The sequence below is a fragment of the Ambystoma mexicanum genome, chromosome 2q (assembly GCF_040938575.1).
Source record: "Ambystoma mexicanum isolate Mex_15411 chromosome 2q, UKY_AmexF1_1, whole genome shotgun sequence".
Classification (NCBI taxonomy): domain Eukaryota; kingdom Metazoa; phylum Chordata; class Amphibia; order Caudata; family Ambystomatidae; genus Ambystoma; species Ambystoma mexicanum.
Window position 1 is genome coordinate 895,438,144 of NC_090924.1, and position 10,676 is coordinate 895,448,819.

Consider the following 10,676-nt stretch of genomic DNA (forward strand, 5'->3'; position numbering starts at 1 on the left):
TCTTAAAGTCTTATGCTAGGTTCAATGTTGAAATGGTCGTGAAGCCAGATGTGTTTATTATTTTGCCTACTGTGATTCTTTGATGACTTATTTCCCTGGTCTAAACTACCGAATTCTGGAAACGCTGTATTGCCAGTATCCAGAATTGGATCATTGGTGTGTGCCATCTGACGCCACAATATACTGGCTGATGCAGAAAAGATGACCTTGATTCATTTGCTTCATGTTAGGGTCAAAGAGGCTATTGGTTTTAAAGCTGTTTTTTTTCATCTTTTGTTCAACCCCTCAATAAGGCAATGGGCTATATTTTTGGAAATGCATTGTTTTTACCCAATCAGGAGTGGCAGGTGGAGGTGTTCGGATATTTCATGATAGATCCCTTGCTTGACCCCGCAGTATGAAGGCTTGCTGGCCTAGGTGGTTTACAGTCATTTTCTGGCTCATGGTGTCTACATATGTGTTGCTTTTCTGATGTGTGCCCAGAATAAGCTGTTTCTTCTATGACCGGTGGATTTGTTAAAATTGTTCTATGTAGCTCCTGAGGAATGCAATCCTATTACAACAGATTTTGTCGTGGACTTACCTATTTCTCAAAGGTGTTCTAAAAGTATGGTCAATGGTTACATTAGCTTCTATTCACAAAATGGCCCATGTGTGCGTTTGAAAGAGGTCCTGTCTATTGCATAGTTGGCTTGCAGGCTTTTATAGAAGATATATCATTTTCATGGTCTCCTATCAAATAATAATTATGGACGGGTCTTGCAGTGTGTTTGAATGTTTTGAGGTGCCGCTTGTTAGGTACCACGTGCGAATTCTGCTCTCTCTTGTTATTTTCGAAAGACCAATGGCCACACATATCTCATGTGCGAATTTGATTTGCGGAACGCTATGCGCCAGCTTCTCGTTTCCCAGAGCAAGATGATAATTGGGCATCCTTCCAAACTATCATTTCTCAGTCTACCATCCCTTTAAGGAAGGGGAAAGACCATATGCAAAACAGGTTCGGTCCTGCCACATAAATGGCAGTACTGCCTAAAATGCTAGGTCACAGCCATTCTGCACAAGACCCCAAGTAACCCCAGAGCACAGAATCATTTGATTTCACTATTAAGGCCAACTATTGAACTATTGCTGGCCTACCATGGATCTCCAAGTTGCTGGAGAAGGTGGTTACTGTACAAAGGAATGATTTTGTGGAGTGCTTTGGTCTACTGGGTTCGTATCAGTCTGGATTCTGCCAATGCCACAGCATGAAGTCAGCAGTGTTGACGGTCTAGCATGGCATCTTGGCTGCTGGCAATGATGCATTGCATCTCTGCATTGGTCACGCTGGACCTCTGCTCGGCCTCCGACATAGACCATGCTATACATTTAACATGTCTTGAATCCCTGGACGGTCTGTCTAACAGCACTCGTGAATGGTTTATGCCTTTCTTATTTGACAGATCTGAAAGGGTATGGCTTGGCTCTTTCCTTTTACTCCCCTAATATTTCATATAATTGGATGCTCTGAAATGGACTAAAACTAAATTCCACTGAAACAGAAAGGTTGACCTAAAACACTTACTTAGAGACCCCTCTAAGACCCTGAAAACCTCTATTGATGTCACTTTCTTGTGCCAACAAGTTAAGAACGTAGGAGTCTTCTGGCAAGCAGATCAGCAATTAAATTCCCTTGTTAGCTCTCTTCTCAAAGAGGTTTGTTTTACAAGCTGTGCTTCCTAAAAACGGTGTTACCCTTTATCCCTGCAAAGGGGCATGCAGGGGTAATTGGGACCCTCAAGAACTCGAAATTAGATTTTGCAAATAGCAAATTGAAAGGCCGGCCAGCCAATCAAATTAATCAACTTTAGATGGCTCAAACCTCGCCACTCAGACTGATTTTCTTATTACCTGGATGGGGAAAAATTGCTGATCAACGCCATATCTTGGACTGACTGCCAGTTTAGAAAGGAATCCTAGTCACGATCTTGTGTATAGCCTTGAAATATCTCCATGGATTTTCTCCCTCTTATTTGGTTAATACAATTGACCAATATTTCCCTAACAGACTTTTATGATTCTCCCATTTCAAGATCCTGGCCATTCTCCCCTCCGGATTTAAATTTACGGGTAATAGGAGATTCTCCAAACCTGGGCCGACACTTAGGAATGCCTTGCCATCTCTGTGCTTTTCGAAAGGAGTTAAAAATGGATCTTTTTGTGTTACAGCTCCATTAACATCTTCATTCACACACCTCAGATCTCATATCATTGCCTTTTCCATCAGCACCTAGATGCGGTGACTTTAATTTTGGTCTTGGGGGGCTTATGCCTCCAAGTGTGTGGTGGTACAGCCTTTCTGAGAGGTGGCAACAATAGCAGTGATTTTTCTATTGGATGGATTATTTTTGTGAACAATTTCTTTGTGAAATTATCATGGACAGTGGAGCTCAGTTTGCCTCAACTGAAATGCTTGAATATTTGTGTTGTTGTGATATTGTACCATAAAGCATAGCTGCAAAGTGCTGCACCACTCCCAGTCCTGGGCCTAGGTTGTAGATGGATGGTAAACACCTAATTAAATAGGGAATCCAACTGACCTTAGTAAATGGGTAGCCCTAGAGAGAAGAACTTCAGTAAATGAGGTGGGCCCGTCACAAGTCCCCTCCATCAGTCACGTGGCTATCTCAAAGGCTGTCCAGTCGGGGAACTCATTAGATTGGGCTAGTCGAGAGGATTGTATTGTGTGGAAGCTGGAAGAAGAAAGGTAATTCATTCCATGGTGTCTGAACAGGAGATTTCCAAGGTTTTATATGATTGTAGGCATAGCGTGAAACACCAAGCAGTGAAGGAGAGTGGAATGTGCGACGAGTAGAAATACCCACGCGTTGCTGAAATGGAATTTTGTATTCCTGCATCCCAGAAAATCATATGGAGCATATTACTAAGGATTATAAGGCCACTGTTACTCACCAATTAGTTTCTGAATGGATCAGGGTCACCAATCAATTAGATGTTGCAGTAGCCAACAGCAAAGCGGTGGTGGCCAGCTCTGCTGAGGGCGCTGTTTCTATTGACAAGAAGGCAGGCCTTTCTCTCGAAAAAAGAAGCAAACCTGCTTGGTTTAAGGACTTGTTGTGACTACTGTTAATATCATGTTTGTTTTTTTTGGTGCTTTGGCTAGGAGAAATGTTCTGTCTTAGTTTGGTGTCTAGGCTAAAGGAGTTGAAGGCTACCGTTGGAATGTGTGAACCTTTAACCAAAAGCACGATAGCAGTCTCATTGGATCGAGAAGTTGTCATGGGTTGGCGGTAGCTTAATAAACTCCATATTTACACTTAGCGGGGGAGCAGAAAACATACTTCATGGTCACATACAGAGACGTCCAGGGGTGGACTGGCCTATAGGAAACTCTGGAAATTTCCCGATAGACCTCTGCACCCTGGTCCCCATTTCTGGAGTATTTCCACATTTTCCAATAAGGAAATGTTTGGGAATGCTGAAAATGTGTATTATGGGGACACTTTGGAAATTATTTCCAGGGTCCATTTTGGTTCCCAGTCCACCCCTGGAGATGTCTGTACACCCAAAAAGGGTTTATCAGCCTCTCCCATAAAGTTACAATGATGTGAGCTGAATTATCTTAAGGCAAAGCACCACAGCATGTCTGCTGGGATGGTGGTAGTTCATAATGTGGCCATCCAGGTGTGTTGGACTGCAAGTCCCATCATCCCTAGCCAGTGCAAAACATTGCGAGGCCACATAATGATCATAGTACAAAGCCAAAAGGCACGCCATGACACTGAGGAAATATACACATGTTCGGCGCTGCGGGTGACAGTTTTAAACTACCCATGCCATACAGGAAGACAAGCTGAGTATGTGCACATTAAAGAAATCGACTATATAACTACAACAAATCGGCGATCCTACAGGGTACAGGGCCTCATCCATGTTGCCAGTGAAAGTACAACTGAATACATTGCTTGGTCTAATGGGACCTAGATACTTCACAAAGTTAGCGAACTATACATCGTTCAGTCCTTAAAGGTGGTGTAAAATAGGGGAACAGCCACACAGAAAGAATACCCGCGGCTCTCAGTAGGCCAATGGAATTGCTCACACTGTACAGAGCAATGCAAATTTACTTTGCAGCCAGTACCCATTAAACAGGGTGCAAAGACAGAGTACCAAAGATCAGGGCTCCCAGGCTGCGTATAATATGATATGGCATTTATAACGCGCCTATACACAAGTGTTTCATGGCGCAACGAGGCAAGGGAGGGGGGTCAGAGGGAAGACAGACAACGATCCTACTAGGCCAAGTGTCATTCAGATTGTGCAAGTGCATGGGAAGGGGGAGGGGGAAACTGCAGTACATGGGATAAAAAGATAAATAAACAGCAAGTAAAGTACGGCCAGCTGGTGGCAAGTGCAAGGGTAAGTGCAGACATCGGGTGTCAAGTGCTGGTAGTGGGACTGTAGGGATAAAGAAAAACAGTCCCCAGGTGCTGGGGTTGCCAGGAAGGCAGTGCAGGTGTGTGACTGGCGGGGGAGGGGACCTGGCCCCGAGATCAGAGGGTGGCTAGGTGACCAGTGTGTGGATCAGACAGGAGATCAGCAGGGGAGAGCAAGAGAGAAGGCAGAAGCCAAGAGGAAAGTGTTGAGGTGCTTCTGGAACCAGAGATGATTCTCCTCAAGTTTCAGGGAGACAGGGAGGCTGTTCCAGAGGGAAGCCCCAGCCGAAAAAAAGAGATGCCTATGGGGGACAGGGTGTAGCAGGGGTATCCAGGCCGGGGGCGGGGATGGGGTGGTAGCAAAGCTACCCAGGCGGCTGCTTTACCCAATTTCATGTTCAGGGAAATATGCAGCATCGTTGGCCTTGTGTCATCGTGATAAACTGCATGCCAGTTGTTGGCATCTCAAATGTTTTCGTTAAGAATGAAACGCACACAGGCAGTGGTCAAAGGCGCCTCACAAATCACAGACTGCGCTCGTTCAGTTCCTGTTTACCAGCTGCAGTAAAAGCACAATATTTCACTGTAGGCTGAAGCAATGCTAGATTGTTATTAAAATCCATAAAGTCATGCGGTGCCAACAGGCGCAGAGGAAAATTAACTGTAGCTGACAGTGACAAGCTACTTATCTCGACGAGTCGCAAAAATAGGTTCAGGTCAGAGTGTATCCATTAAATGTACTATTAGAGTGAGTACCCCCGCAAATGATGGCATGTGGGGTGGGTCTTTACAAAGCTTCCCATGTCGTACAAATGAAGCCCCTCGGTTGCCTGTGTTGCCCTTTTTCACATTTCACTTAAACACGGATGTTGACCACTTCCGCTACTGGCCCAGTGTGCTAACAGTGTCAGTGTGCCGACTCCAGAGGTCCTCGGGTGCGTTTTTCAGGCAACTGCATGCGGAACTTCAAATTGGGAGGGAAGGTAAACGCTCAATGGCGCACCTGCAAATTATGGAGCACGAGACCTGCGCTGCAACCCCAGGTCCCCTCTTGAACAACGCTATGTGTGATCCTGGGCGAATCAGGGCATCCGCCGTCCGTTCCAGCCCCCGAGCCTGCCGAGATTGAGGGCCCTCTGAAACAGACCACTATTAGCAGCTATTACAACAACAAAAAACAGTACACCCGTGTGTCAGAGAAATCAATCACTTCAGAACAGCAGATTTCGCTTCATGCGTATACCACTTTTCGCTGGTTTTCCTGTGAAAGAATTTCCAATGTGGCCATTATATTATGAGGTGTGTGTACGTCTTTCAGTTCTACGCATAGACCGTAAGGGGCCCTGGGAGCAGATAGTATGTTTCCAGCTGGACAGAAGGGCCACCTTCCACAGCGACTATAACCACCGAATTAAAAAAAGGTTTTTAAGTCATGGAATCACATTTGTTTACGTCTAAATGGACAAGCTTCACTCGTGAGGTAACTGGCAAGGTTACAGAGAGTTGCGGACAGAAAGTAGCGCCTAGGAGAGAACAGACACGTCACGCGCTCTCCAGTCCCTACCCTCAATAGCCAAGATCACCGCCCGCCCTCCGGCCACAAATACCGCCGCAGCACCCATCACCCGTGACAAACACCGCCAACTAGCAGCAACCGTTCCTTCCCGTGATGTGCAGTTTCTGCTCTGGCTGTATATCGCCTCGGCTAATGGCAAATCTGCAAGTACTGCCGGCCCGAAAGTCAAGGAGAAATGTTACTTACTTGCATATCGACAGCTGCCATCAAACCCAATAGGAACGTACAGGGGAGCGCAGATAAGTTTCCTCGTCCTTAGGATGTCCTGCTGGTCTCCAGGCCATGCCTCCTCTCACTGACCCCCACTGGTGCGCGCCTTGCCCCACCCTGGCAGCAGCGCAGGATGAGCAGGGGCCTCGGAGGTTGCTTGTACTGGAGGGGAAACAGGGGGAGGATTTCCTGCCCAGGCTCCCAGAGGGGAGAAGCCGCGGAGTCACGCAGAGCAGGCTGGCCACCGCCTCCTGTCGGCTGCTCACTGTGCCCACGCCGCGCGGGGTGCCTTCTCGCGGGCTGCCCTGCTGCTGCTGCTCCACCACAGGGGCACGGAGCTCCCTCCGTGCGATATCTCCCGCTTGGACACAGAGCCCTGCTGCTGCTCTGCAATCCGGGGACTGCGTGCGAACGGCGCCAGCAGCCGAGGCGCAGACGGACCGCCTCCCAGCCGCGCTTCGACAGGCGCTCGCATATTGGGGCGCCGTGCCCCTCTCACTCCTGGAAAGGCACAGGGCACATATTATTTTGGCCGCAGAGCAGACATACAAACACATCAAATGTCATGTTCCCAGTCAGACATTGGCTTTCCAATAGGACACCGTTTCTGTGGAGATGCTGAAAGCATAGCTGGAGACCCTCTCCCACCGAACACGCACGGCGGGTATTCATTTCCGTCCACCTGAAACTTATGAAATCAGCGCGGGGTAGTTTTAATGTCGAGAACGACCATTATATTCCAGGTGAAACTAGAATTGTACTTCCGCCAGACTGCGTGCGTTAACAAGGCTACACCGCGCGTTAATGGTGCAGTATGCATATGACGCGGGTTAATTAAAACTCAGACATAAAGACTGCACCTGACAGGAGCCTGAAAGATGTACCGGGAGGCGCAGCAGTGGCAAGTGCTAAATACAGCTTGGAGACAGCCATTAGTCAGTAAATCAAGCAGAAGGTGCTGCTTTCATCAGAATTTTAATCAGGACTCTGAGCATAATACACTCAATTGTACACAGCCACGCAAAGTTTGGTATTTTTAAACTATATGAATGGAAGATTTCAGAGTCTCTGCTTTTCTTAAAAGAAGGCGCATCGTTATCTTGCCCTCTGTTGTCACATTTGGACATGTCGCTTCAACTCACCGTGCACTCATGTTTTTGTCTGTTCATTCGCTCTGGAACCAATTCCCAAAGATCAGAAATTGCAGAATCCACGTGTGACCAGGCCAGGCCAGTTTCCAGGAATTTGTATCTGCCTGGTCCCAGGTTTGCAATCAGTGGAGCAAAATGTCCTGTGGGCGTGGCTGTAGATGTAGCCTAAGCAAGCATCCATTTGCACCCTTCAATTTGTTTAGGGTGTTGGACTCCTTTAAAAGGTACCGAAGCCTGGATTCGAATCCAGGTCCTTAGGACCACACTTTTCGACAAAACCCCTTGAACGTCTGATCAGGATGATTATGAAATTGCTTGTTAGCATGAAACTCTGCTGGAAATATTTAAATATAGCCAGCATGAAAATGACATGCTGGTGTAACTGTTGAAATATTTGAATGGCGGAGAGGAATGGGAATGGGGAAGCAAAATCATAACTTACTATCCGCCTCTCCTCTCCGCCATACAGATGAATGAAAATATGACGTGGCATGAAATGCATGCATGACACTTTTACAGCTGTATTTTACGCATGAGCAAAATGAGCGCCAATACATGCTGTTTCCAGAGGCAATTAACACTCAAATGAGTGCCTAGAAATAACACTGGAAGGCCCTAGATTTGCTCTCAGAATATATACAGGCTGTCTCCCGGGTGCCACGATCATAAAGGAGTAACACAATTGTAACAGGGCAACTTTTGGGAAACAACTTGATGACTCAAGGATTCTAAGGTGAAGGAAGATACCTCAAGGAGGTTTTTACACACTTTTGGAAGACCAAACAGTATTAGAGGCTAGTGCGCATTAAACTGGATTAACAAAATAGAATTTTGACATAGGCCTTGAAGACGACTTAGTGTCGAAACACGTGACGTCTGGTACTAGAAAATAAACCTCAAATAGAAGGAAAGGGAATCTCGAGACTTTATTGTGAATGACCAAATTGTATTGTATATATTATACTTTTGAGGCATTGCGTGACTCGCCAGCACCGATCAGTACTGTACATCAGGATCAATGTGACTTCCTCCCGGGCAGGCCCACAGCCCTTAACCTACGCAGGCATTTTGCAGTCCTGGCACAACTGGATTCCAAAGTTCAAGCAGTGGCGGCTCTGCTAGAAGCAAAAAAAGCATTCAACTCACTGTCGTGGGAGTTTCTGTTCTCTGCCGTGGAGAAGATAGGGATCTCAGGATATTTTCTCCAATCTATGAAATTGTTATATACCAACCACACGGCAAGAGTTGAGGCAATTGATCGACAGTCAGGCTTGATTAATCTGGTTAGGGGAACCCGTCAATGATGCCACCTTTCCCGCTTACTGTTTGCTATATCTGTAGAAACCCTGGCAGTCAGTATCAGGCAAAGCCACATCAATAGAGGTCTAGCGCTTGGTGCCCAAAGAAAAATAGCCTTGTTGTACATGGACGATGTACTCCGTTACATGAAAGACCCAGCAACAAACCTGCGTCCGATAACCCAAGAGGCGGAGAGATTTACAGCCTGATTCATGGAATTATTTGCGTGAAAAACACAGATTTGCGTGCCTTTCTGCCCGAAAAATCCCATACTTCAAGCAGGGATTTTCGGGCAGAAAGGTGCGCAAATCTGTGTTTTTCACGCAAATAATTCCATGAATCAGGCTGTTAGCTAACTCTCAGGTCTCCAAATTAATTGGTCAAAGTCTGTGCGAATCCCCATGACAGAAGTTACAATTCGACTGGCCTTTATGGCGGAATATAGGTGGGAGCAGGATTCAGTGACTTATATGGGAATAGAGATCAGTAGACACTATGGGCCTGAGTCACAAAGTATTTTCCTGTGAATCATGCCCTATGAATCTTTGCTATGAGATAATTATTTTAAATACGTAGAATCCCTGTCTGGAAAGATATTTTGGTGAACCTCACCCCTCTTATCCCTGTATGGCTGAAATTCAATGACCAAGATACTAATTGTCCCCAAGTTATTCAATTATTTCCAGAATATCCCACTATGGCCCGGAAGGAAATTCTTTGACAACGTATGGTCGTTGCTGATACATCAATACTGGTATGTGAAAACCCCTATACTAAAATTGGGCTCACTAGTGTGCCCATGTTTCCACGGGGGTCTAGCAACTCCAGATACAGAACTCTATTATATAGTGGCACAGGCCCACTTTGCAATACACTGGTACCCATTCTCCCGTTTTTTTCTCCATCTGAGAGTTCAAAGATTATCCATCTACCCTCATTAATTACAAATGGTCCTACTCCATCCCAAATCCACTGATACCTGCAAATATGACCCTGTATCCTGCACGATGAGAGCAGTGGGACGATTGCACCAGTTGATAGACACCCCATTTCAAAATGCTCAGAAGTGACATTGTGGGGGATCACGGATCTGGACCCTACAAGCCATGAGGATATTAAAAAAACCTGGACTCGGTTGGGCATACACTACATAAATGATATGTACCTGAGTGGGGAATGTGCCTCTAAAGCAGAGTTTGTAGTCTAAGTCTGGAACCGTTTTTAACAGTTTTTTTCACTACCATCGCATGCAAATGACGTTTACAGTGTGGACTCCCCACTTCCCACATGAGCCTGCTCGCTTTCCGATCTTGTCACTGATTACAAATCATTACTGAAAGACAAGCTATTTCGAAATTATATGAATTGGTGCTGCAACTCTCCTCCCTCAAATTTCCCTTAAGCAAAACTCTGTGGGAGCAGGATTTAGAAACAATGATAGAGGAGATGATACCTGGTAAGCCTTATGTGAGTATACGAGGGCGGTTTAATTTAATACTAAATACAAACTCTTTCAATACAAAAAATCTTACACCAGGCGTGCACTAGTCCACATAGGCAGAAACGGTTTGACCCGAACCATGGTTGGCATTGCCCAAAATGTCTGTCTGAAAATGCAGACTTTTCTTTATGATTGGGACGTGCCAGTGTGTCTCGAATTCTGGCAAGATATCGTAACCATAACCTCAGGGGTACTTGGCACCACTATTCCCTTAGACCCCACGTGTTGCTTATTCGGCAGAATGAAAGATATTTCCAAACAAAATCACAAGTTATTGTCATTGTATCTAATTATAGCTAAAAGATGAATTGTTAAAGGTGAAATAATACAGCTGCACTGTGAACTCGAGAGTGGCTGCAGGACCTCACCTAGAGTTATAACATGGAGTCTACTTTTCGAGAACTGTCACACCTCAGCTCCCACCCAACTGATTTCTGGGAACCTTTTTCAGCAGTATCTCAAACGATGACACAAGAAGACAAAGGCTGAGTGAGTTTCAA

The 10,676-nt window shown here is 45.8% G+C and overlaps 1 protein-coding gene across 8 annotated transcripts in view; it reads right to left on the reverse strand.

Annotated features, from left to right (window-relative positions):
* KIAA1217 (KIAA1217 ortholog) overlaps positions 1–6,943 on the reverse strand; it is a 1,682,267-nt gene extending 1,675,324 nt beyond the window's left edge. For 2 of the 8 annotated variants that reach the window (XM_069648169.1, XM_069648165.1), the window contains exon 1: positions 6,202–6,935. Coding sequence is in view for 7 of the 8 variants with exons in the window: in XM_069648165.1 (XP_069504266.1) it covers position 6,202 (1 nt within the window). In the remaining variant the exon portion in view is untranslated. Of the gene's footprint in view, positions 1–6,201 lie in introns of all 8 variants that reach the window. The other 6 variants (XM_069648167.1, XM_069648168.1, XM_069648180.1 and 3 more) reach the window with 6 other exon arrangements.
* Between the last annotated feature and the right edge of the window lie 3,733 nt (positions 6,944–10,676).